This window comes from Myotis yumanensis, unplaced genomic scaffold (assembly GCF_028538775.1).
Source record: "Myotis yumanensis isolate MYYU_CA2020_CCGP unplaced genomic scaffold, mMyoYum1.0.hap1 SCAF_6, whole genome shotgun sequence".
NCBI classification, from domain to species: Eukaryota; Metazoa; Chordata; class Mammalia; order Chiroptera; family Vespertilionidae; genus Myotis; species Myotis yumanensis.
This window is the reverse complement of record NW_027223757.1, coordinates 92,705,656-92,733,198: the sequence shown is the minus strand read 5'-3', so window position 1 is coordinate 92,733,198 and position 27,543 is coordinate 92,705,656. Positions and strand designations below refer to the sequence as shown.

Genomic DNA, 27,543 nt, shown 5'->3' with positions numbered 1-27,543 from the left:
GTCTGTCTCAGAAACCCTGGTATTTATTCTCCTCAACTTCATGTCCTTCCTCACTCAAGTGATAGGTTTTAGAACCCAGGCCCCCTTGGCTGCCCACACACCCAACCTTTGTCCTCACCCCTAGGGCTTCTAACCATGTATCTTGAGACTTAGTGGTCCTAGGAGCAGGCCTAGTGGTCACATTGGCTAGGCCAGTGTGTGGAAAGGGTTGGGGTCTTAATATTAGAGACTTAGCATGTTTTCCTTCCCTTATTCCTAGAACAGAACACTGTTTTGAGCTATGCAGGGGAGGTGGGACAACCCCAATTTACAAATGAGTAAGCTGAGGCCCTAAGCAATGTGATGACTTCCCAAGGGTAAGGCAGACTGGGATGACAGATGGGCCCTTCCTTCTGGAGAGCTCTGTGTTGGCAGTTGCCCCAGGGCTGCATTTGAGGCCTGGTTAGTTCCTGTGTTGAAGTGGACTGTGGTAAGTTAAAGATGTATACTATAAATCCTAAAGCAATTAGTGAAATAACAGTTATAGCTACTAAGCCAACAAAAGAGATAAAATGAAATAAAACATACTCAAGTGCCCTGGCCGGTGGCTCAGTTGGCTGGAGTGTCATCCTGTGCACCAAAAGGTTGCAGGTTTGATCCCTGGCCATGGTGCCTACAGGAGGCAACTGATTGATGTTTTTCTTTTACACTGATGATTCTCTCTCTCTCTCTAAAAATCAAAAACATCCTTGCATGAGGATTAAAATAAAAATACTCAACCCCAAAGAAGGTAGAAAAAGAGGAAAAGGGGAACGAAGAACAGATGATAGAACTAAAAACCCCAATAGGATGATAAACTGAAACCTAACTATATCAAAATCACATTAAAGGTAAATAGTCTACACAACCAATTAGAAGGCAGAGAGATGTCAGAATGGATAATAAAGCAAGACCCAATTATATGCTGCCTGTAAGAAATGTACTTTAGCCCAGCAGGCGTGGCTCAGTGTTTGAGTGTTGACCTATGGACCAGGAGATCACAGTTCAATTCCTGGTCAGAACACAGCTCAGGTTGCAGGCTCGATGTGGGATGTGCAGGAGGTAGCCAATCAATGACTCTCTCATCATTGATGTTTCTCTCTCTTTCTCCCTCTCTCTTCCTCTCTGAAATGAATAAAAAAAATTTTTTTAAAGAAATGTACTTATTTATTTTTAAATTTTTATTTACTGATGTTTTTAGAGAAAGAGGAGGGGAAAGAGAGAGAAACATCATTCTGTTGTTTCATTTATTTATGCATTCATTGGTTGATTTCCGTATGTGCCCTGACTGGAGATCGAGCCTGCAACCTTGGTGTATTGGGATGGCACTCTAACCAATAGAGCTACCCTGCCAGGGCAAGAAATTACTTTATTTTATTTATTTATTTATTTATTTATTTATTTATTTATAATCCTCACCCGAGGATATTTTATATGTGTATATGTTTTTGTTGATTTTTTTTTAAGAGAGAGAGAGAGGAAGGGAGAGGAATAGAGAGATAGAAACATCGATAAGAGAGGAGCATCATCAATTGGCTGCCTCTTGCACAGTCCCCACTAGGGATTGAGCTGGCAACCTGGGCATAGGCATGTGTCCTGACCAGGAATCAAACCAGCTACCTCTTGGTTCCTGGATCGCCACTCAACTACTGAGCCACACCGGTCAGGCCTGAGGATATTATTTCCATTGATTTTTAGAAAGAGTAAAAGGGAGAAAGAGAGAGAAACATTGATGTGAGGGAGACACATTGATTGGTTGCCTGCTGCATATGCCATGACTGGAGCTGGAGATCAAACCTGCAACCCAGGTATGTGTCCTTGACCAGGAATCAAACCTGTGATTCTCCAGTGCACAGGCCAACACTCTCATCACTGAGCCTGCCAGCCAGGACAAAAATGTACTTTAATATAAAAATTCAAATAGAATAAAAGTAAAGATACCCAATGCTTATGCTAATCAAAAGAAAGCTAGGAAGGCTACAATAATATCAGACAAAGTTGATTTCAGAGCAAAGAATATTACCAGGGATAAAGAAGATCAGTTCATAATGATGAAGGGGTTAATTAATCAAGGACATAATAATCCTAAATGTTCATGGGCCTAATAAGAGTGCTTCAAAATATATAAAACAAAAACTGATAGAACTGCAAGAAAAGACAACCACAATTATAGTCAGAGGTTTCAATACTACTCTTTCAGTGACTGAAAGATGAGTAGACAAATAATCAGCCAGGAAATAATAGACTTGAATAACACTGTCTATCAACCAACTTGTCCTGATTGACATTGAGAGAATACTCCACCTAATAAGTTACATATTTTCAAGTGCACATAGAACATTTATCAAGACAAATAATATTCTGGGCCTTAAAACAAGCATCAATAAATCAAAAAGGATTCAAGTCATACAAAGTATGCTCTGATCACAATGGGATTATATAAAAATCAATCAACAGCCCTGACCAGTATGGCTCAGTTGGTTGAGCTTTCTCCTGAGCACTGAAAGGTCACCAGTTCAATTAAGGTCAGGGCTTGGTCCCCAGTGGGGTGCATGCAGGAGGCAGCTGCATTCACATCAATGTTTCTCTCACTCTCTCACCCCCTTATAAAAAAATTTAATAGACTTGGAAAACCAAGATGGTGGCATAGGTAAATACCTGTACTCACTGCCTCCCACAACCACATCAAAGTTACAACTAAAGTACAGAACAACCATCATCCAAAACCACCAGAAAGCTGGCTAAATGGAAATACTACAATTAGAGAAGTAAAGAAGAAAGCACACTGAGACTGGTAGGAGGTACGGAGGCGCGGAACGGGCTGGCCCAGCACACCGTATGCCGCTTTTTTAATCAGGAGGGAGATCACCTCTGTGGAGGCCACCCAGAGGAGCAAGGGGTCCCAGCCCCACACCAGACCCCCAGCCCAGGGTTCCAGAGCTGGGGAAAGAAGTCCCTATGAGCAGTAAGAACGACAGGCTGTAAAAACAGGTGTGGATTGGGGCTGAGTGACACAGGCTACTGGAGACCCAGCTGCTTCTCTTAAAAGGCTGGTACCACGAACTGAATTTACAAGCTCCCTCTTCCACTGAGGACCAGTGCCGGGCAAGGCTCTGGAGACTCAGACACATATGGGGAGAAAGTGGACTATCTGTTTTCGGGACAAGAACACAGGAGTGGCTTTCTTCCAGATAGAGGTACTCCCATGCTGGGACCTAACCAGTGCAGAGCTGACTGTCAGCCATTTCTGTTTGCTTCACCCTGGTGATTTCCTAAGACCCTGCCTCATCCAGTTTACAACCCCACCCAAGCTGTGTGCAGCGGCTTTTGCATACGAATGGCCTGTCCTTTCTCAGGCTAAAAATCTGTCAAACAAGCTACAGTTGGGTCAGGGAACCCCAGACCTATCAATAAAAGGCCCAAGACTGGCACCAGCACCAGCCTGCCTTGCTTCACAGCTGGGCCTCATGTGGGGACTTCTAAACCTGATAACAAAGAGAAGGAATCTGCAGATCTTTCTGTAGCTCCTGCTGGATGGCTCCAGGCAGAGGCTGACTTTGCACCTCCCTGGAGGCCCAAGAGCCAATATACCCAGTGGTCAGTGTGAGACCATACCAGATTACAACTCTTCACATCCATAAGCGACACACTCAAGGGGCAGACTCAGTGAGCACCGAAACCCCACCGAAGCAAGTCCTGCTCCATAAGGGTGTCTCCTGCGCAGAAGTTCTCCCACTGTAGTTGCAGCTGGTCCCCACAGCCAATTGGCCTGGAGGTCAATTCCTCCCAGTGACACCAACAGCAATTAAGGCTCCACTAAAACAAGACTGTGCACACAGCTCACAAAGGGGTGTACCAAGAGTGTCCACCTCAGGTGATTGCGGATGCTGAGCCACTGGGCCCTTTAGGACACCTACTACACAAGGCCACTCTATCACTCAAGGAAACTTAGCAGCTACCCAATACATAGAAACAAACACAGGGAAGCAGCCAAAATGCATAGACAAAGAAACATGTTGTAAATGAAAGGAATGGAATAAAGAAAACTACTAGATATAGAGTTCAAAACCACAGCTATAAGGTTACTCAAGAATCTCCTAGAAACTTCCAAGGAACTTAGACTTTCAAGGATCTTAGTGTGAATGCCAAAAAAAATGGAAAAGGACTAGTCAGAAACTAAGCATACACTGACTGAAATAAAGAATAATATACAGAGAGTCAAAGTAGACTAGAGGATCCCAAGAATCAAATCAATGATTTGAAATAGGAGGAAGCAAAAAAACACCCAACCAGAAGAGCAAAAAGAAAAAATTCCAAAAATATGAAGATAGTAAGGAGCCTCTGGGACAACTTCAAGTGTACCAACATATGAATTACGGGGGTGCCAGAAGAAGAGAGAGAGCAAGATATTGAAAACCTATTTGAAGAAATAATGACAGTAAACTTCCCCTACCTGGTGAAAGAAATAGAAATTCAGGAAGCACAGAGAACCCCCAAGAAGAAGAATCCAAAGAGGACCACACCAAGACACATCATAATTAAAATGCCAAGGGCAAAAGACGAGAGAATCTTAAAAGCAGCAAGAGAAAAACAGTTAGTTACTTACAAGGGCATGCCCATACGTCTGTCAGCTAATTTCTCAACAGAAATTATGCAGGCCAGAAGGGAATGGCAAGAAAAATTCAAAGTGATGAATAGCAAGAACCTACAACTGAGATTACTCTACCCAGCAAAGCTATCATTTAGAATTGAAGGTCAGATAAAGAGCTTCACAGACAAGAAAAAGTTAAAGGGTTCATCACCACCAAACCAGTATTATATGAAATGCTGAAGGGTATTCTTTAAAAAGAGGAAGAAGAAGAAAAAGGTAAAAAAAAACCACCACCAACAAAGTGACAACAAATATATATCTATCAACAATTGAATCTAAAAATCAAACAAATCAAAAATCTTGATGAACAGAATAAACTGGTGAATATAATAGAATCAGGGGCATTGAAATGGAACAGACTGATGATTCTCAGAGGGAAGAAGGTGTGGCGGGGGGCTGTGGGAAGAGATTAGACAAAGATCTTACATGCATTACCTATGGACACAGACAATAGGGTGGTGAGTGCCTGGGGTGGGGTGGGAATCGGGTGTAGGGGAGCTATAGGGAGGGGGGAGAAGAGGGACATCTGTAATAATCTCAACAATAAAGATTAATTTTTAAAAATTCAATAAAAAATCTTTAAAAAAATCAGTAACAGTAAAATCCTTAGAAAATCCTGCTATACTGTATTTGGAAAATGAATAACACATCTCTGGATAAAGAATAATTGGGAAATATTTTGAGCTGAATGAAAATGAAAACATTTCAATCTGTGGACACCTCTATTAGAGAGATTTATAGTACTAAATGTCTATCTTTTGTTTTGTTAATCCTCACCTGAGGATATTTTTCCATTGATTTTTAGAGAGAGTGGAAGGGAGGGGGAGAGACAGAGAAAGGGAAACATCGATGTGAGAGAGATACATCGACTGGTTGCCCGCCCCCCCCCCCCCCCCCACATGCCCCAACCAGAGCTAGGAATTGAGCCTGCAATGGAGGCACATGCCCCCAACTGGAATCAAACCTGGGACTCTCCAGTTCACAGGCCAATGCTCTATCCACTGAGCAAACTAGCTAGGGCTATTTTTAAAACTATATATTGTAATTTCTTTTATAATGTTTATTGATTCCTGTGTGTGTGTGTGTGTGTGTGTGTATCCTATATAATAAAGAGGTAATATGCAAATTGACCACCACTCCAACACACAAGATGGCCGCCCCATGTGGTCAAAGTTGGCTGCCCCCCATGTGGACACAAGATGGCTAGCAGTGGAAGGCAGTTGGGAGGGACCAGGCCTGCAAGGGAGGGCAGTTGGGGGCAATCAGGCATGCAGGGGAGGGCAGTTAGGGGTGACCGGACCAGCAGAGAAGGGCAGTTGGGGGGGACCAGGCCAGCAGGGGAGGGCAGTTGGGAGCGACCAGGCCTGCAGGGGAGGGCAGTTGTGGGGGGGGTGGGAACTGGGCCTGCAGGAGAGGGCAGTTGGGGGAGACCAGGCTGGCTGGGCCACCTAGCAGGAGCTACAGAGACATCTGCAGATTCCTCCTCTTTGTTTGGGGTTTGGAGGTGCCCAGATGAGGCCCAGCTGTGTAGCAATGCAGGCTGCTATCAAGCCTTAGGCCTTCTTTTGGAAGCTGTGGAGCTTTCTGACCCAGCTGCAGTTTGTTAGGTTTTAGGTGGCGAGAGCACAGGCCATTCATATGCAAAAGCTGCTGCGCACAGGTCGGGTGGGGTTGTAAATTGGGTGGGGTGGGGTCTCAGGGAATCACCAGGGCAGAGCAAACAGCAGTGGCTGCCAGTCAGCCCTACATCGGAGAGGTCCCCAAGGTCCCCGTGTCTCCATGTTCCTCGCCCCGTGCAGGAACAGTGATGGCTGTGAGCACCTCTGAGAGAAAGCCGCCCTCGTGTTCCTGCCCGATGCCAGACAGTCCAGTTTCTCCCCACATGAGTCTGGGTCCCCAGAACCTCGCCCGGAACTGGAGTTCAGAGCAATCGGGAGCTTGTATCTCCTTCCAGACTGAAAAAGAGAACAGCGCACCCAGTTGCCAGCCTGTTTTGTGCTTGCCTCTGTCCCTCCTACCAGTCTCAAATGTGCTTTTCTTTTTCCTTCTTGTTGTAGAACTTCCACTCGGCCAGCCTTCCTACGGTTCTGGATGATATCCATTTTTTTTTAGTTGTGGTTTTGATGTGGTTGTGCGAGGCAGCAAGTACAGGTGTGTACCTATGCCGCCATCTTGGTTCCTCCAGGGCTATACCATCTTAGTTTTAATAGCATACATTAATTTCTCCTATCCAATTCTGTACACACACACACACACACACACACACACACATTTTATGTTGTTGCTACAAATTCACCTCTACATGTTGTGTGTATGTTAACATAGATTTGTAATTATTGTTTTATATATCTTTTAAATCATATCCTATATAATAAAGAGCTAATATGAAAATTGTCATCATGCCCTCACGCCATCACGCCATAAAGGCTCAGACACTTAACACGGGGGAGAGAAGAGTGGGGACCAGCCAGGCACAAATGAGCTCATGAGAGAGGAATGGGGGCCAGCCAGGCATAAATGAGCTCGCAAGAGAGGAATGGGGACCAGCCAGGCAAAAATGAGCTTGCAAGAGAGGAATGGGGACCAGCCAGGCTGCAGCCAAGGAGAGGAACAAGCCACCCACCCTGTGGTCCTGGGCACCTGTGGCTGCAACCTGGATGAAGCCGCCTGCCCACGGTCCCCTGCGGCTGCGGCCAGCCCGGGTGAAGCCTGTCCAGGTCCTGGGTGCCTGTGGCTGGCCAGAGGAAGGGAAGTCCAGGTTCTGGGTGCCTGTGACTGGCCGTAAGAGGGAATCCTGGGTCCTGGGTGCGGGGCAAGGCAGAGGCAGTTAGGGGCAATCAGGCCAGCAGGGGAGCAGTTAGGGGCGATCAGGCAGGCAGGCAGAGGTGGTTAGGGGTGATCAGGCAGGCAGAGGTGGTTAGGGGCAATCAGGCAGGCAGGCAGGCAAGTGGTTAGGAGCCAGCGGTCCTGGATTGCAAGAGACAGTGGGACATCCCCCGAAGGGTCTCGGATTGGAGAGGGTGCAGGCCAGGCTGAGGGACCACTCCACCCCCGTGTATGAATTCCGTGCACTGGGCCTCTAGTAAGAAACATAAAAGAGGAGTTACATAAAATACAATAATACTAGTCTTTATATTTACCTTGGCGTTACCTTTACCAATTATTTTATTTCTTACTAGTTTTCATCTAGTGCTTTTTTGTTTTAGTCTGAGGACTCCCTTTAGCATCTCTTGTAGGGCTGTAGTTCTGGTAGCAATGAATTTCATTAGTTTTTGTTTATCTGGGAATGTCTTAACTTCTCCTTAATTTTGAATAATAGTATTTCTGGGTATGCAATTATTGACTGCCAGATTTTTTGTTTTCTGTTTTTCCTGTTGGTATTTTAAATATATCATCCTGGTTTCTGGCCTCCATGGTTTCGGATGATAAATCAGCTGTTAATCTTAGGATGTTCATTGTAATCCCCATGGTAACCACTAAGAAAACAACTAGGAAATGAAGAGGAAATAAAAATGGTATACTAGGAAAAAAGCAGATACAAAGGAAGACAGTATTGTAAGGATTGAGAAACAAAAAAGATATGACATGGAAACCAATACTATGGCAAAGTAAGTCCTTCACTATCAGTAATCACTTCAAATGCAAATGGATTAAGTTCAGTAATTAAAATACAAGGATTGGTAATGATTGCACAACATTATTAATTTATTTAATGCCACTGAGTTACTTATTTTTAAATGGCTAAAATGGTAAATTTTATGTATATTTTACCACACACACAAACGACAAGATTGGCAGAATGGATGTAACAATGATCCAGTAGGACTTGAATAGACATTTATCCAAAGAAGATATATAAATGGTCAATAGCCACATGAAAAGATGCTCAAGATGGCTAATCATTGGGGAAATGCAAATCAAAACCACAATGAGATTCCATTTCACACCCATTAGGAGGATGGCTATTACTTAAAATGAAACAAAGCAGAAAATAATAACTGTTGGTGAGAATGTAGTGAAACAAATTCTTTGTTTTATAAGAATATTTTCTACATTATTTATTAATTAACATATATTTTTTATTTCAGAGAGGAAGGGAGAGGGAGAGAGATAGAAACATCAATGATGAGAGAGAATTATTGATTGGTTGACTCCTACATACTCCACACTGGGGACTTAGCCCATAACCCAGCCATGAATCCTAACCGGGAATCAAACTCTGACCTCCTGGTTCATAGGTCAAAACTCAATCAGTAAGCCACACTGGCTGAGTGAAACTGGTATTCTTGTGCACTGCTGGTGGAAATGTAAAATGGTGTAGTCATTATAGAAAACAGTATGATGGTTCCTCAAAGAATTAAGAACTACCATATGATCCAGCAATTTCACTTCTGGGTATATACCCAAAAGAATTGAAAGCAGATACATATTTGGATCTATATTTTTGTGCACTCATTTTCATAGTAGCATTATGCACAATAGTCAAATGGTGGAAGCAATTAAGTGCCCACCAACAGATAAATGGATAAACAAAATGTACGTACAATGAAATATTATTCCACCTTAAAAAGGATAGAGTTTCTGTTGTTGTTAATCTCACCTGAGGATATTTCTTCCATTGGTTTTTAGGTAGAATGGAAGTAAGAGGGAAGAGACACACAGAGAGAAACATCAATGTGTGAGAGACACATTGATTGGTTGCCTCCCACATGCACCTTGACCAGGGCCGGGGATTGAGCCTGCAACTGAGGTACATGACCTTGGCCAGAATTGAACCTGTAACCCTTCAGTCCTTGGGCCAATGCTCTAACCACTGAGTCATAACAGCTAGGACAGAAATGAAGTTTTGACACATCTACAACATGGATGCATCTTGAAGACATTAAGCTAAGTGAAATAAATCAGTCACAAAAGGTCACTTCATAAAACTAAAGGGATCGATATAACAAGAGGATACAACTGTGGTAAACAGATATGCTCCCAATACAGGAGCATACAAATATATAAAAAAAACTTCTAGAGGATTTTAAGTGAGCTATTGACAGCAATACAATCATAGTAGGGGACTTTAACACCCCACTGACATCACTGGTTTTCTTTTTTAACATATTTTTATTTACTTCAGAGAGGAAGGGAGAGGGAGAGAGAAAGAGAAATGTCAATGATGAGAGAGAATCATCGATTGGCTGCCTCCTGGACACCCTCCACTGGGGATCCAGCCCGCAACCCCGGCATGTGCCTTGATTGGGAATCGAACCATGACCTCCTGGTTTGCAAGTCGACATTCAATCACTGAGCCACAGCAGTTGGACATCACTGGTTTTCTAGATAAAAAATCAACAAGGAAACAGTGATCCTAAACAACACACTAGATCAAATGGAATTAATTGACATTTTCAGAACATTTCACCCCAAAGCTGCAGAATATACACTACTTTCAAGTGCACATGGGACATTTTCAAAGACAGACCACATGTTAGGACACAAACTAAGTCTCTACAAGTTCAAGAAGATTGAAATCATATCAAGCGTCTTCTCAGACCACAATGGAATGAAATTAGAAATCAACTATAATGAAAACACGCCAAAACATTCAAACACATTGAGGCTAAATAGCATGTCATTAAACAACAAATGGGTTATCAATGAGATAAAGAAATCAAAAACTTCCTGGAAACAAATGACAATGAACATACAACAACCCAAAATCTATGGGACACAGTGAAAGCAGTTCTGAGAGGGAAGTTCATAGCATTACAGGCCTACCTCAAAAAAACAAGACAAACGCACAGCTGGCATGGCTCAGTGGTTGAGCATTGACCTGTGAACCAGGAGTTCACAGTTTGATTTCCAGTCAGGCCACATTCCTGGGTTGCAGGCTCAATCCCCAGTGTGGGATGTGCAGGAGGTAGCCGTTCAATGATTCTCTCTCATCATTGACGTTTCTCTTTCTCTGAAATCAATAAAAATATATTTTAAAAAATACTTATTAAAAAAAAGATCGGAAAAAAAAAAAAAAAAAAGATCGGAGCAGAAATAAATGACATAGAGACTAGAAAAATAATACCAACGATGTATAAAACCAAGAGCTGGTTCTTTGAAAAGATAAACAAGTTTGTTGAACCTCTAGCCAGACTCATGAAGAAACAGAGAGAGGACTCAAATAAACAAAATCAGGAATGGAAGAGGTGAAGTAATAAGTGACACCACAGAAATAAAAGGACCATAAAAAAATACTTCAAATGACTATATTCCAACAAACTGGACAAAATGGACATATTCTTAGAAAAATACAATCCTCCAAAACTCAATCAGGAAGAATCAGAAAACCTGAATAGGCCGATAACTACTGATAAAATTGAAGCAGTAATAAAAAACAAACAAACAAACAAACAAACAAACAAAACTCATAGCAAACAAAAGCCCTGGTCCAGATGGCTTCACAGGGGAGTTTTACCAAACATTCAAAGAACACCTATCCTCCTCAAACTATTCTAAAAAATTCAAGAGGAAAGAACACTTCCAAGCTATTTTTATGAGGCCAACATTACCCTAATTCCAAAACCAGATAAAGACACTACAAAGAAAGAGGATTACAGGCCAATATCCCTGATGAACATAGATGCTAAAATCCTCAAAAAAATTTTAGTAAATTGGATCCAGCAATATATTAATAAGGTCATACACCATGACCAACTGGGATTTATTCCAGGGATACAAGGCTGGTACAATATTTGCAAATCAATAAATGTGATACATCACATAAACAAATTGAAAGACAAAAATCACAGGATCATATCAACAGACGCAGAAAAAGCATTCAACAAAATCCAACACCCATTTTTGATAGAAACTCTCAGCAAAGTGGGAATAGAGGGAGCAAATCTCAACATAATAAAGGCCATTTATGACAAACCTACAGCCAACATTATACTCAATGGGCAAAAACTAAAAATATTTCCCCTAAGAACAGAAATAAGATATGGATGTTCACTTTCACCACTCTTATTCAACACTAGAGGCCCGGTGCACAAAATTCGTGCACGGGTAGGGTCCCTAGGCCTGTCCTGTGATCAGGGCCGATCTGCGGGGCGACAGGGGGGTCCCTGCTGGCACCCACTTGGCTGGCCTGGAGCCTGCGGGCTGGGGGCAGCTACTGTGCTGAGCATCTGCCCCCTAGTGGTCAGTGCATGTCATAGTGACTGGTCGTTCTGCCATTCGGTCAATTTGCATATTAGGCTTTTATTATATAGGATATAGGATAGTACTGGAAGTCCTAGCCACAGCAATCAGACAAGAAGAAATAAAAGACATCCAAATTGGAAAGGAGGAAGTAAAACTCTCATTGTTTGCAGGTGACATGATATTATGCATAGAAAACCCTAAAGACTCCACCAAAAACTACTAGATTTAATCAATGAATTTGGCAATGTAGCAGAATACATAATCAACACCCAAAAACTGATGGCATTTTTATACACCAACTAGAGGCCCAATGCATGAAATTTGTGCATGGGGCTTGGCCCTCATAGCCCTAGCTTCAACCGTAAGGTCCTCTGGATGGTCATCCTGCTGTTTGGTCTAATTAGCATATTAGCTCTTTATTATATAGGATAATGAACTCTCAGAAAGAGAAGCTAAACAAGCAATCCCATTTACCATTGCAACAAAAAAATTAAGATACTTAGGAATAAACTTACCCAAGGAGGTAAAAGACCTGTACTAGGAAAACTACAGGACACTGGAAAAAGAGAAAGAGAAAGACATAAACAAGTGGAAGAATATAATGTGTTCACAGATTTGGTAGAATCAACCTCATTAAAATGTCTGTACTACCCAAAGCAATCTATAAATTCAATGTAATTCATATTAAAATACCAAAGACATATTTCACAGATCTAGAACAAACACTACAAAAATTTATATGGAACCAAAAAAAACCCCCTAATAACCACAATAATCTTGAGAAAGAAGAACAAAGTTGGAGGAATCAGAATACCAGATATCAAGTTATGCTACAAAGCCACTGTACTCAAAATAGCCTGATATTGGCATAAGAACAGGCATATAGATCAATGGAACAGAACAGAGAACCCAGAAATTGATCTAAGCCATTATGCTTAATATTTGACAAAGGAGGCAAGAGCATACAATGGACTTAAGACAGCCTCTTCAGCCCTAGCTGGTTTGGCTTAGTGAATAGAGCACTGGCCTGCGGACTGAGGGGTACCGGGTTTGATTCCAGTAAAGGGTGCATGCCCTGGTTGTTGGCTCTATCCTGCCTTGGTTGTGGGCTCTCTTCCCAGTTGGAGGTGTTGCAGCCAATCAGTGGTTCTCCTTCATCATTGATATTTCAATCTCCATTTCCCTCTCCGTTCCTCTCTGACAGCAATAAAAATATGCTTTAAAAAAAGACAGTCTCTTCAATAAAGGGTGTTGGGAAAATTAGACAGGTACATGAAAAATAAACAAACAAGCAACAACAACAAAACCCACAAAACTAGATCACCAATTTACACCATATACAAGAATAAACTCAAAATGGATAAAAGATTTAAATGTAGGTCGTGAAACCATAAAATTCTTAGAAGAAAAATAGCAAAATCTCAGACATCTCTTGTAGCAATATGTTTATGGATACATCTCCTAGAATGAAGGAAACTAAGGAGAAAATAAACAAATGGACTACATCAAAATAAAAAGCTTCTACACAGCAAAAGAACCATCAACAAAACAAAAAGGGAGCCCACTGTATGGGAGAACATATTTGGCAATGATATATCCAATAAGGGGTTAATTTCTAAAATATATAAGGAACTCATACAACTTAACACAAGGAAGATAATCTATTTTAAAAATAGGCAAAGGATCTAAATAGATACTTCTCCAAAGTGGAATACAGATGGCTAAGAGACATGAAAAAATGCTCAAAGTCACTAATCATCTGAGAGATGCAGGTTAATATGACAATGAGGTACCATCTCACACCTGTCAGAATGGTTACCATCAACAAACCAACAAATGACAAGTGTTGGTGAGCATGTGGAGAAAAGGGAACCCTAGTTCAGTGCTTGTGGGAATGCAGACTGGTGCAGCCACTGTGGAAAACAGTATGGAGTTTCCTCAAAAAATTAAAAATGGAACTGCCATTTGACCCAATGATCCCACTTCTAGGAATATATCCTAAGAAACCTGAAACACTAATCCAGCGGTTCTCAACCTGTGGGCCGCGATCCCTTTGGCGGTCAAATGACCCTTTCACAGGGGTCGCCTAAGACCATCCTGCATATCAGATATTTACATTACGATTCATAACAGTAGCAACATTACAATTATGAAGTAGCAATGAAAATAATTTTATGGTTGGGTTACAACATGAGGAATTGTATTTAAAGGGCCAGAAGCACTGCACTAATCAGAAAGGATATATGCACCCCTATGTTCACAGCAGCGCAATTTACAAAAGCTAAGATTTGGAAACAGCCCAAGTGCCCATCAACAGGTGAGTGGATAAAAAAAACAACTGTGGTACATCTACACAATGGAATATTATGCTGCTGTAAAAAAGAAAGAACTCTCTTACCATTTGCAACAGCATGGATGGACCTAAAGAGTATTATGCTAAGTGAAATAAGCCAGTTGGAGAAAGGTAAGTGTCACATGATCTCATATGTGGAATCTAATGAACAAAATAGATACAGAGACACAGAAGCATGGAACAGCCTGATGAATTTCAGAGGGAAGAGGTTGCAGGGGGGATGCATAGTGATTAACTGGGGAACTTATATGCATATATGCATAGTCCATGGACACAGACAATAGAGTGGTAAAGACCTGGGAAGGGTGGGTGTGGGGTGGAGGGCGTTAATGGGAAAAACAAACGGGACAACTGTAATACTTTCAACAATAAAGATAAATTTAAAAAAATAGAAGATGCAAATAACTAAAATCACAAATGAAGGTTGGCACACTACTGTTGACTTCACAGAAATTAAAGGGAGTATAAGAGAACACTATGAATAACTGTATGGCAATGTGAGAATTTGGATGAAATAAACAAATTCCTAAAAACACACGAATTTTGAAAATGGACTCAAGAAGAAATAGAAACTCTTAACAAAACTATGGTAAGAAAACTGGACCAATAATCAAAAAGCCTCCAACATCCCGGCCAGGTTTTTAGTTAGTTGAAGTGTCATCCCTTACACCAGAAGGTTACAGGTTTGATTCCCCATCGGGGCACCTACGGGAGGCAACTGATCAATGTTTCTCCCTCCCTCCACCCCTCCCTCAAAATCAATAAAAACATATCATTTAGTGAGGATTTAAAAAAAACACCACCTCCCAACAAAGAAAAGTCCAGGACTAGATGGCTTTACTACCCAATTCTACCAAACATTTAAAGAGGCATTAACATCAATCCTATTCCAACTCTTCCAAAAGAAGAGGAAGAAGCAGAAGCAGAGGATTTTTAAAACTAGTTTTCTTAGCCCTGGCAGGTGTGCGCAGTGGCTGAGCTTCGGCCTGTGCACCAAGAGGTTGCCTGTTGGATTCCCGGTCACATACCCGGGTTGCGGGCTTGATCCCTGGTAGACGAGGCGGCTGATGTTTCTCTCTCTCTCCCTCTCTCTAAAAATTAATAAAATTTCTTTAAAAAATATTAGTTCTTCTAATACCTTTACAAAGTGGAGAGCAGCTACAGTGTTTGGACAGGTTCAAGCCTGGGACTAATGAGAGGGCACGATCCTCTTGTGGCAAAACCACGTGCAAGTCCTAGCACAATTATAGCCAAAGGCTACAGTTGCAAGCTTGACCTTATGGTCTGAACCTGTGGTCCCACGTGGCTGAGTGATATGGGCTGTGGGAGGTGCAGCAAGTAAACAAAGCTTGATCAGGTGTATGTAATTGAGTAGATTAGAAACCTGTGAGAACGTTGTAACCACGCCCTTACTTTGCCTCGTGGAATCTGGCTATAAAATAAAGACTCGGCTTGCAGGCTGGGGCACTGTCTCTCCATCAGAGAGGGCAGCATCCCACCTAGCACACAGCTTTATTCTCTTGTCCGTCTTCTCCATCCTTCACTGCCCCCTCTCAGGTTCACCCATGGCCGTGCCGGCTCGGCACATATGGCGCCCAACGTGGGGCCAGTGAACAGGGGAACTGGGGCTGGCTCGACACAACAGAGTAGTTGCTTTCCTCAGCCTCCATGTCTTTCCCACGCAGTGGTGCTGACCACAGGCCCTGTGTGTCACAGGACTGCGGAGACTGAATGTGAAGCCGTCACACATCGCCTGGCACGAAGGCCTGGGACTTGGTGGACAGCAGTGTTGTCTTCCCCAGATGCCCAGATACAGTCATGCTCTGTTTAAAACCTTTGTCAGCTTCCCAGTCACGCGGAGTAAAGTTCACACAGCCTGCCAAGCCACCTGACCCCAGCTGACCTTTCCCGCAGCCTCCTCCCCTCCCTGCCCACTATTGCCATCCTGTTCCAGCCCCAGCAAACTGGCTGCTGCCCAGCACAGTGCCTTTCCCTTGCACATGCTGGCCCTTGGCCTCAAATGCCTTCATCCCGCATGAAACCGCACAGGGGCCCTCAGCCTTCTCTCATTGCACTTGTCACATTGCATTGTGATTATGTGTGCCTGTTGTGACTATTTTTTAACCATTTGTACTCCATAAGCGTCTATAGACGCAAGCGGTGAAACTTTTTAAATTAAATTCAAAATACCGTGGCAGGTACCTGGTTAATTTAGTGATTTAGCACAGCCCTAGGCGTTTCCACACAGGTGTCACTCACAGCCACCAGGCGATCACACACTTCTTTGCTTCACACTCACAATTCAGTGCTGCAGAGTAGGATTCCCCACTGAACAGGCGGGAACAGGGATGGTCGCTTGTCCTAGGTCACAGAGCTCGACAGCTAAGCTGAGACCTGGTCTAATCCCAATGTTCACACCTTCTATTATAGCAAGTGAGCAGCCTCTTTGAAAATGTTTTTATTTTAGCAAGCGGCTTCTGTTGAATGACTGTCCTTCCTGCCTTTTCTGAATCCCTTACTCCATCCCACCTTTCCACGGTCCCCCTGCCTGAGCTCTCTCCAGCATTCCCTGTCGCCCCACCTTCAATGGCTACCTCCTCAGCTGTTGCCTCTCCCATTTCATGCCATCTGTCGCCCAAGGCGGTGCCCGTGAGGCTGTGTTTTGGGTTTAGCACATTTGCTGCTATGCAGGACATAGAACCTGGAGCCTCCCGGCTGCATCCTCAGATGCTGAGATTTTAGCTGGGTGTCACAAGACCAAGGAGATAAATCTTTCACACCCCAAATGTGTCTGAAACCAGAAAGCAAACAAGTCCGTGGTTTAAACACCAGGCTCGCCCTAACCAGTTTGGCTCAGTGGATAGAGCATCGGCCTGTGGACTCGGGGGTCCTGGGTTCGATTCCGGTCAAGGGCATGTGCCTTGGTTGCCGGCACATCCCCAGTGGGAAGTGTGCAGGAGGCAGCTGATCGATGTTTCTAACTCTCTATCCCTCTCCCTTCCTCTCTGTAAAAAATCAATAAAATATACTTCAAAAAAAAAATAAAAAAATAAACACCAGGCTCTCTTGGGCATGGTGCCAGGCCCTGGAGAGGAGGGAGCCAGCCTGACCTGGGTAGGAGCGCAATTCTGCCAATTCCATATGGTGTGGAGGGTCAGAGCTGCCACCCAGCATGCGGGGGGCCTAGCCAGTGCAATGCACGCTGTGGTCTCATTTCCAGTGCTAGTTCCAGCAACATCACAGCTGCGCCTAGTTCTCTGGGAGAAGTTCTCTTGTCACCCATGCTCCAAGTGTGGGGGCCTCTGTAGATGTCTCTCTGGCCACAAGCCTTGCCGGCTCCTGGGAGACTGGGCTGCAGCAAGGTGACCCCAGCTTGCATGTGCCCTCTGTGAGTGCAGTAAACGTGAGGGCCGCCTGTAGAATGGCCCATTGTGATCTGAGGTGAGCAAATGGAGTTTCTGGAACCCCAGCTCCCAAGCAGAGGTGGCCCTGTGGTGGTTTCCTGAGGATCTCTTGCATTAGCAGCATCCCACCTAGCGCACATGCCTAAGCTCACAGCCGCATGACGCACCTAAATCTGGCAAAAGAAAGAAGCCTGTGATGGCGGAAGGGGGTGAGCATCACAGGAGGCCTGCAGACAAAGGAGGCCTGGGAGTCAGAACGTTATGGGGAAAGTACCTGACCCCTGATAGGGGTGTGTCATGTCCCCAGGCTGTTATTGTTCAGTAACCAGCTTTCTGCCTACGTTTGGTGCCTATACAGACAGCCGGTGCACTCACCAGGTAACCTGGTTGACATTTATCATCAAACAAGCTGGCTGTCCTCCCTCAGGAGTCGGGCTCCTGGGAGCGTCGTCCATCCGGAGAGCGACACTCGGCACACTGACCACCGCGGCCTGTGGGTGCACAGCCTGGCTGTGCCGTGGAGCCAGTGGCCAGCCTGCCTCGGTGAGAGCGTGTCTACCTGATTGACATGCTTTTTCTTGCTTCTACTGCCCCCCAGGTCCACTCACTGAACCTGTATCGCCTCCTCAATCGTGGCTGATTCTACATGGCTGTCTTGTTCAAGGCTTCACCTGGCCCTGTGGGTAGCTCAGCTGGTTAGTGTCGTCCTGATATGGGGGTTCGATCCCCAGTCAGGGCACACTAAGATCAACCAGTGAGTACATAAATAAGTGGAATAAAAATTGATGTTTCTCTTTCTAAAATCAATCAATCAATCAATAAAATTTAGCCCTAGCCGGTTTGGCTCAGTGGGTAGAGCATCAGCCTGCGGACCAAAGGGCCCCGGGTTTGATTCTGGTCAAGGGCACATAAATCGGTTGCAGGCTCCTCCCCGGCCCGGGCTCTGGTCAGGAGTCAACCAATCGAAGTGTTTCTCTCACATCAATGTTTCTGTCTGTCTTTTATTCTCTATTCCACTAAAATAAATGGAAAAAATCAATGAATTTGGCAAATGAGGATTAAAAAAAAAAATATATATATATATATTTTAAAAAGTCATCACCTGTATGGAGCCAGACTCCCTGGCCTGGCTCTCGTGGTCTCTGTAACTTGGCCTCCTTGCGCTTCACTCCTCATTACAGCTCAAATGCTCACTTGTCCTCAGGCCTTGGAGACCCAGCGCACTTACTGCTGCTGTCCCGCCGATGGCCCCTGGTTGTCCTCTGCCTGGAGGTCCTACTATCACATGTCTGCAAACACCACCCCAGCCCCCTATAGTCCCCCACGTCCACCTCCTGATTCCACAGGGGCCAGTTCTCGCATGCTCCCCAGTTATCTGGGATGTGGCTCATCCCTGCCCTGCAGCACGGGCACTGCCAGTCTGCCCCGGGGTCTCCGATCCAGCCCTCACCTGGACTCCCTGGACAGCAAACCTTCCACGGGGACAGAGGTGAGCTCTGGGGCAACGCCCCCAAACCCAGCAGAGACGGATACGAAGGACTCAAGGAAAACCTCTAGAAAGAAGACACGACACCCAGCATGGATGTGCATGAAATACTGGTTTTTATTGGTTGGCACAAGATTACAACCTACGATTCCAATGCCCTTCCCTCCCCCACAACTCAAATGGAGAAGAAAACTGATTAACATAGAGAGGAATAGCGCGCTCACAGGTTTAAGCATTTGTACAGAAAGAAGTGGGATGTGGGGGTGGAGAACGGGGGCACTACCAAAGCTCTGGGCCACGGGGAGGGGTTTGTGTGCCCTCTTGCTGGCACCACGTAAGCCGACGCTTGAGGCGAGAAGGGGAATGGTTACATGTAGCTGGCCTGCTGTTACAGGGGGGCATGGGACTCACCTCTGCTGTGCACCTCTCAGACCCAAACCTGGGGCTGGTCCCTGTTCCCCTTTCTTTCCCCTCCTCCACAGCTAACCGCACCGCACCGTAAGGAGAGGTGTGAAGGCGCCCAGCAACCCTGCTTGAGAAAGGGAAACAGGAAAGCTCCGCTCCCTTCGTGTCTGTGGACCGCAGCCCCCTCCCCTCGGCTGCTGTGGGCACTGTCCTCCTCAGGGTGCTGTGAAGACACAGGGAAAAGGCCTAGGTGGGGAGGGAGGAATACCTGTTTCCAGGCAACACCAAGCAAGGTTGTTTGCAAACAAAAGGAACAGAAAACGAGGCCATATACCCATGGGTGGAACGTAAGTCCTGGAGCGAGTGCATCTGGATTGGGGTGCAGACCTGACGACTCACAATGCAGCACCAGGTCCCAAGAGGTTAGAGGACCTCCTCCTGTTACAAGTGCCGGTCCGTGGATTCCCATTCTGCTGAGCTCATCTGGGGGTATTTCTGCCAATCTCTCCAACTTTCTCCCCTTTGTACAAACCCGGAGCACACTGCCTAACCGGGTACACACGCCCACTTGGTAGAGCGGTCCGAGCGACCTGACGGTGGGAAGGCTGAAACGTGGGCTTCTCTGAGTGACCCCGATGCACAGGGACAGCAGCAGAGTTCTGGTGGGATCAGGACAGTCCCCTGGGTACACAGGCCCTGGTTCTCAGTTCTGGAAACTTGACTGGACTTGGCCATTTGAGCCTCTGTTACATGGATGAGCACCACAGGGAAGCGACTAAGACTTCTGTCCTTTGGAAAAAATTAAACTCAATACATCCTGGGTACTTGGCCTCAATCCAAAGGGTTCCCTGGAAATACCTTTATGAACTCGCCGCAGGGTTTGGAAGCATGCGAACCTCGTCTGTTTTAGAGCTGGAATGGTCCAGGGCAGATGAAGCAGTGGAGGTGACCCTAGTGAGGAATCACCTTAAATAAACCTTATGCTGTTTGGAGACCAAACCCTGCAGCTGAGCAAACAGGGCGAGGGCTTGCCTACTCCTCAGAGCCCGCCCCTACCACGTTCACTGGACGGGACGGAAGACAAAGTCCTTGAAATAAAGGCTGGGCCGGCAAGAGCGAGTATGAAGATGCGACTAAGCTCTCTGGGAGGAACACACCTGGGAAGGCCCTAGACACCTGCTTTACTTCTATAACAGCTCCCAACACCCTCCAATGCTCTGAACGTCCTCACACACGGGCACACTGGTAGCTCCCTTTCTTTACTTGGATGTACTGACTGACATTTTACTTATTTTAACCACCAACCTTTTGATTATAAACCAGTTTGAAAGTTTCTAGACCACAAAACAATAAATACAGACCTGACATTTACAACACCGCACCACATACTGTATTTCTTTTACAATAGAGTTAACTACTCTAATTGGCTAACTGCTAAACTCAACACTAGGCCCCTGGCCCTGGCCTCACTCATGCAGCTGTGCCCTGAGCAGCGTCCACACATGTCCACCCACGGGCGGAAGCGAAAGGGTGACGTTCTCAGGCTAAACAAGACACCGAAGCAAATTTGAATTTGGAGGGAGCCCCTCAGGTTCTGAGCGTGTGGGAAGGTGACGGGCAGGTAGGGCTGTGGCCTAGCCCCTGCCATGTCCTTGGGGATCCTTCCCGCTCTCCCGAGGAGCAGGGCTGCCTGCTTGCTGAGCAGAAGCCCTCGGAGTCCTCCTCTCACCCCAGCGCTGGAAGCCGCCACAGCCTCACTTCCCCTCTGCCCGGGAGGCTCCCAGTGTCTCTACAATGAGCCTCGACCTTCCCCAGCGTAAGTCACGCCTGTTATGCTGCTGGAATCAAGTAACCAGAACTAGATGTCTTCTCAGGTCATGTGCTAGTGAGCCTGAAAGGCCTTTTTCAACAGGACACAAAAGAGGCTGCCTGGGCCTGCAGCCGCGTCAGGGAACGTTTCAGTTCAGCACAAAGTGCTCAGCGGGTGGGCTCGCATCAGCGTTAGTTAAGTGGGGTTTCCAGGAAAGCATGGGACACCGCTTCCTGCAGGTGAGCTGCTGCGCCCACCTGCCCGACAGCGGAGGGGAGGCGGCCTCAGGCCGGTGTCGATCGGATGGAGGCATCTTGCCTTTTCCTAAGGAGTTACAAAGACTTAAGATTCTGATCTAAATGGGACCTCAAGCCCAGAAGAGTGGTTTTACTGGACTGTCAAGATGTTCGCTCACAGGTACACCCACAGATAATGACCACAGATGGCAAGCAATTTAGTATGTAATTGTTCCAGAACCAGTATTAAAGCTCTTCAACTCAATGATTAACAAAACCTTCACTCTGGACTGGCTGCCACGAGGCTGATGAACCCGGGGAGCGACAACACTGCTTTACTGTATCTTTTAAAGGCCACCTCCAGGGTTTTAAATGCCTCCTTTGGTGTTCTGATGGCCCCTTTGGGGTTAAGAATGGAATGTAAACCGAAGGAAACCTAGAGCAATCAAATAAACAACCGACTGCTGGGGGAACAGACGGCCATCTCACTTCCTCTCCAGCACAGGCCCTCCTGGCACGCTGGGTTCTGAGTGTACCCGCGAGCTCCCTGCCCGGCAGTCTCTCTCCGAGACAAGCTCAAGCTCGCTGATGGCCACTGTGATGGATGGCGAAGCCTCAGAGAGGCAGACATGCCTTTTCACTTAGAAAACTTCACACTGCAGATGCACCACACCAGTGACCACTCGCCTCAGCGCAAGGAGCCTGTCCGAACCAATCCCAATGGGATTTTTGCTTCTCTATTTATTAATTTTTAAGGGGACATGGAGGACCGATTATGTGATTAATCTGAACGTGAGAGGTGTCATTTTCTCAGGTGTCCTGCTTAGGCCTCTCCCATCCTTGAAAGGGCATCAGCTCAGGTGAGAACGTGGTGGGAAAGGGCCGCTGCCCGTGGGGGCAGGAGTGGAGGAGTCTGCCTAGTCCCCGGCTCCCAAGGCTCAGGATCGCAGCCGACAGTGGCCTCTTTACAGGCTGCAGTCAGTGCTTCCGTTTACAATCTACCTTACAATCTCAATGTCCCACTGTTTCAGTGACATCTCAAGTGTCACGGAGCACAGCTCTCTGACCGAGAGGCTGGCTCTGGGCTGCTGTCCCCTCTGCTCCGAGCGAGGCGGTGCCCGATGGAGCAGGGCCTCAGCCGCCAACACGGAGTGGCGCAGCCCGAAGCCTCTGCAGCCGGGAAAAAGGTGCCACCCAGCAGGACCCACAGGAAGTGACTGGCCAGGCAGTGTGAACTCACCACCTCAGTTCTGACCTCCTCATCTTCAAGAGTAAGAACTAGAGAAGTGTTTGCACGGTTCACCGCTATTACATGATGTCCTTGCTCTGGAACTGCTGACGTAACTGTCCTGATGTCTCCACTGTTTCTGGTAAATGTGGGTTATTTTCTGAAATGCAGTCGGGACCAGGATGACGCTATCTCGTCAATGGTCGCTAACCCTCATTTCTCTTAAGGCAGAACTGCATCCCACTGGTGATTCTGCAGGCATCTCTTCTAATTCTAAACCTACTCTCAACTGCGACAGGCTTACAGAGCACTTCAGGACATTACAAATTACAGTTGTGGCAAAATCACATTGTTATGAAATCCTTTCTGTAAACTAAAAAAAAAATGTGGCTCAGGCTAAGCTGTTTAAAAAAAGAGATCAGGTGGGGAGGCCGACCGCGGTGCTAGCGACTCTAGCACCAGATGGAAATGGGAGAGAGGCAAGCAAGGCCCGTGGCACGCACGCAAGCCCCACAGAAGACGGCCAGTCCTCCGGCAGAGGCCCAGGCCTCCACGACCACTGTCCATGGAGAAGAGAAAGGGGAGGAGAGTGAGGGGGACGGTCCTTCCTGGAACTTTTTCTTCTAAACAAGTCTGAGAGAACACACAGGGCTGACTCCTAACAGCAAAACAGAAAGTATTTTTTTTGCCATGAAGGAACTTGACTCTGTAGCAACATGTTTACAAAACCGCTGCAAACACTCTCAGAGGGCAGTGACCCCACTCCCCAGAGGCTGGGGAGTCAGGCCCAAGTGCCCTACGCCCACAGCACGCCCCACGGCCGGAGCCGCGGCCCAGGCACTGCACGCCATGCGAGGGGGGCAGCCACCCACCGCTTTGATCCCTCCCCAAGGCTCAGCTCAGACTCAGTGACGGAGCCCTCTCTATGCAGGGCACGGGGCAGCAGACACTTGTAAAAACAAGTCAATTCATTAATGTGTCCGTCCTGTATGTCTGCTGTGAGAAAGCTCGACTCCTGTCTCATTTGCTGCCCTGCTCGGGAAGGCCACCAACAATCCAACACATGCTTCTCACACCCAGGCTTCTCTCTCTCTCTCTAAAAAATGAAAACATTAAAAAAATCTCACACATCTGACTCCTGAGAGTAGCGCGCGCGCGCTCTCTCTCTGACACACACACACACACACATGTCCTGGTCCATGAGGATGGCATGACCTCACTTGTGTTTCCCCAATGGCTGCAATCTACAAACTAAACACAAATGTGAATTTAAAGACCCACTACTACCTTCTCCATCCTGAGGGTGTGGCCTCGGCTGGACGCTCAGGTGATGCCAGAATCCAGAACATGCAGACTCCCTGTGAGAGAGGTGGTCTCTGCCCTGGACACACACACCTGTTTCTATCAAGCAGAACTAATGGCAAACTGGTGTCAATAAAGAATTTTGCAAGTAGGACACTTTTTGTGGCTTCTTGTTTCTCCCTTACTTTCTCTGGGGAGATATCACAAAAGGACTGTGAGTGCAGTCACGGCAGCCACAGTGTTCGCAGTGCCGGGGGGACACACTAGTCCCTGCTCATCAGAACCCCGGTGCCACACGGACAACACCGCTGGACAAAGCCTCCTGCTGTCAGTCATGCAAACAGTGCACGCTCTCTCGTTAACTGTGTTCACAGCACCCACTCATGTCACTGAACAATATTCCTTGGCACAGCCCACCTTCCTGACCCAAAGACACCACCACCGATCCGAGCTGGGCTTCGCAGGACAGTGCTGTTCTCGCCCAGAAGACTCCTCGGACCACGGACCCCAGTTACTATATGCTGCGGTACCCTTCCCAGGCACCGACTGCTCTGCAAAAGCACCTCCATCCACCTCCCAAAGGGAGGAGCATTTGGAGAACGTGCTTCTGGGATTCCACGCAGTGCTTGGCTGAACTTATTTCATGTCCCTGCAGGTATCTCAACAGAACCTCCAACGCCCCAAGTCAGGCCGCAAGCAGCAGTGTCTGTGTGTCTTCAAGGAGGACGTGAACAGTGAGTGGCGTTAGACAATCCACCTGCTGTCTCTATCGGCTGGGACCCTTCCTTGGGGATAGAGCTCCTTTCCCAGAGGGACAGTATGAAGGACGCTGCCGGCGGTTCTGTGTTTAAGACTCAGAGAGAAGATGCGAACTGAGGAGATGCAAAATTTAAATTCACCAACTGACACCCCCAAATGCTGAAAACTACACGACACAGGCCAAACAGATACATTAGATTCTTCTAGTGGGAGGGAAGAGCAAAAGCTTTTCAAAGTTTGAGTATTTATTAGAATTTTTAAATAAAGAGAACTAGGATTCTAATTTCACATCTTGGCTGTGTTTTGACAAAGGAGATGCCACTGAGGGTATAGCAACAAGCTCCTTTCCCAAGCCAGGGGCTGAGCAGTGCGTCCCCACCCGACTCCAGATTTCAGACCCTGACTTCCCAATTAGACAACACAACTGCAGATGAAGCAGCAGGAGACCTGTATCAAACCTAACAGGACAGTTTACAGGGAGCCAATGCACTGTGTACCTGTCCAGCAAGTGTTACGCACTCGGCCACATCGCGGCTTTTACGCCGCAGGGGAGACACTCGGCGTTTCTGAGCATGCTCATGGTGCACTTGCAAGTGCTGACCTTTCACAAAGACAAGCAAAACCTGGATTGCCTCCCTGCGTACGTTTCGGGACTTAGCACGGTTACCTGGGCGGGGAAGGGCTGCACAGCTGCACTTACTGAGGGTGGCTGGCTGCTCAGCACATAGGCCAGACCCAGTCCGCATGCTCTATGGCATGGACGCACAGGAGAGGCTGCTGTCGGTGAGCAGCATTATGGAAAAAACTCCAAACCAGCAGGACAGGAACAGGGCCCTACACTCCAGTTTTTGGAAAGTAATCCCAAGAACCCAGTTCAAATCCCTATTGTCAACAGGCAGGGAGGAATTCCATTTCTATCACTGCTTCCTGGATCTGAGCGGAGGCCACTGGCTCCTGGCTTGGTACTAAAAAGGAACGAGGTTTCTTTCCGGTTCCTCCTGGGCCCGGAACAGCTGCGAGGAGAAAGGCCATGCATACGGGTGCTGTGACGTGGCTGTGCTCCCCGGCCCCGCTCACTGCAGTCGTGACTGGGGAAGAGGAGGGGCAGGGAACTGGTCTAGTCACTAACATTAAAAGAAAACATAAATTGTGAGGCTCTGTTTCAGAACGCCCCAAATTAAAAAACAAAACAAAACCTTGAAACATTTAAACAGTTAAATTCCTCTTCTAAAGGTCACTTATTTACATATTATATGCCCAGAATATAATGTGTAGATAAATGTACCCTGTAGTGAAAGGGACCAACCACTGGGCAGAAGAGCACATTACGAGCACATTCTTGAAAAATTTCATCTCGTATTGGTATCTTTTAATTTAAAAAAATTTAAAAATCGAAGAAGAGAGCCTGGCCAGGGCCAGGATGCGACAGACGGAACCCTTCAGAATCCGAGGCAGAGGATGGCTGTTTGCCTCTGAGAATGTAGGATGTGAACAGGGAGGGGCAGATCATGCACAAAAGGACTTACAAATCACACCCCCCCACCCAACTGAGAAGAAAAGCCCATCACATAACACCAAACAGCAACATTATCACTGAGCCCTTTCTCTGCTGCCATGCCTTATTTGAGAGAGGAGGCCTGAGAGGAGAGGGAGGAGAGCAAGGGTGAGAGGGAAGGTCTGCACTCAGTCTGGTTTCCAATTTCCACCCTCTTCCAGGTCTTCAGTCATCTGATGGCCATGACCGGGGTGCCGTTGTTGGCGGAGTAGCCTTGCCTCAACGTCTCAAAATATGACGCCTGCACAGGCTTGTGGTACTGCAGCACTTTGATGGCCTCTTCTACCTTAAACCACTCCCGCTTCCTTCCTGCGGAGGCACACAGAAAAAGATCAGGACACCAGGGAAGCAACGAAAGGTTTCTAATCTTCTAACTTTTGAGAAAATGCAGAAGGAAACAAAAGTAATGTTTGTCAACATTTTCAAAGCATGTATTATAAATACATTTTCTTATAAGAGTAATGCAAACACACTTTATATGCTTAAAATACTGTACAGCCATAGCTGGTTTGGCCCAGTGGATAGAGCCTCAGCCTGCGGACTGACGGGTTCCAGGTTCGATTCCAGGCTTGGCACATACCTTGGTTGCAGGCTATATCCCTGGTCCTGGTCGGGGCACATGCGGAAGGCAACCGATCAATGTGTCTTTCTCACACAGATGTTTCTCTCTGTCTCTCCCCCTCCCTTCCACTCTCTCTAAAAATATCAATGGAAAAATATCCTCGGCTGAGCATTAGCAACAACAAAAAAAGAACAACAAAAAGAAGATCCTGTACAAATGCTCATGCAGAAGATAGGGAAGAAATCTGAAAACGGAGGAGCTGACAGTAACCATAGGCTCCGCCCTCCAGAGAACCAAGGCCAGTGGTTTCCCCCTGTGCTCCTGGGCCATGGGGCCTCCTCGGCTTGCCTGAAGCCCAGCCAGCATCCTCCTCTCCTGTAAAAATCAACCTGAGCATCAAACTTCCAGAATTACCAGGATGGCTAGCTTGTAATCAGGTATTTATTTAAAAAATTTATATGAGTAACATCTATATATATAAAAGCCTAAGCGACCGAATGACAGATCAACCAGTTGCTATGACATGCACTGACCACCAGGGGGCAGATGCTCAATGCAGGAGCTGCCCCCTGGTGGTCAATGTACTCCC

General features: G+C 46.3%; 1 protein-coding gene across 1 annotated transcript in view; it reads right to left on the bottom strand.

Annotated features, from left to right (window-relative positions):
• Positions 1 to 19,190: 19,190 nt before the first annotated feature.
• NUDT3 (nudix hydrolase 3) overlaps positions 19,191 to 27,543 on the bottom strand; it is a 101,795-nt gene continuing 93,442 nt past the window's right edge. Inside the window, exon 5 of the mRNA XM_070418737.1 lies at positions 19,191 to 26,701. Within this exon, the coding sequence (XP_070274838.1) occupies positions 26,562 to 26,701 (140 nt within the window). The 3' untranslated portion in view covers positions 19,191 to 26,561. The remainder of the gene's footprint in view (positions 26,702 to 27,543) is intronic.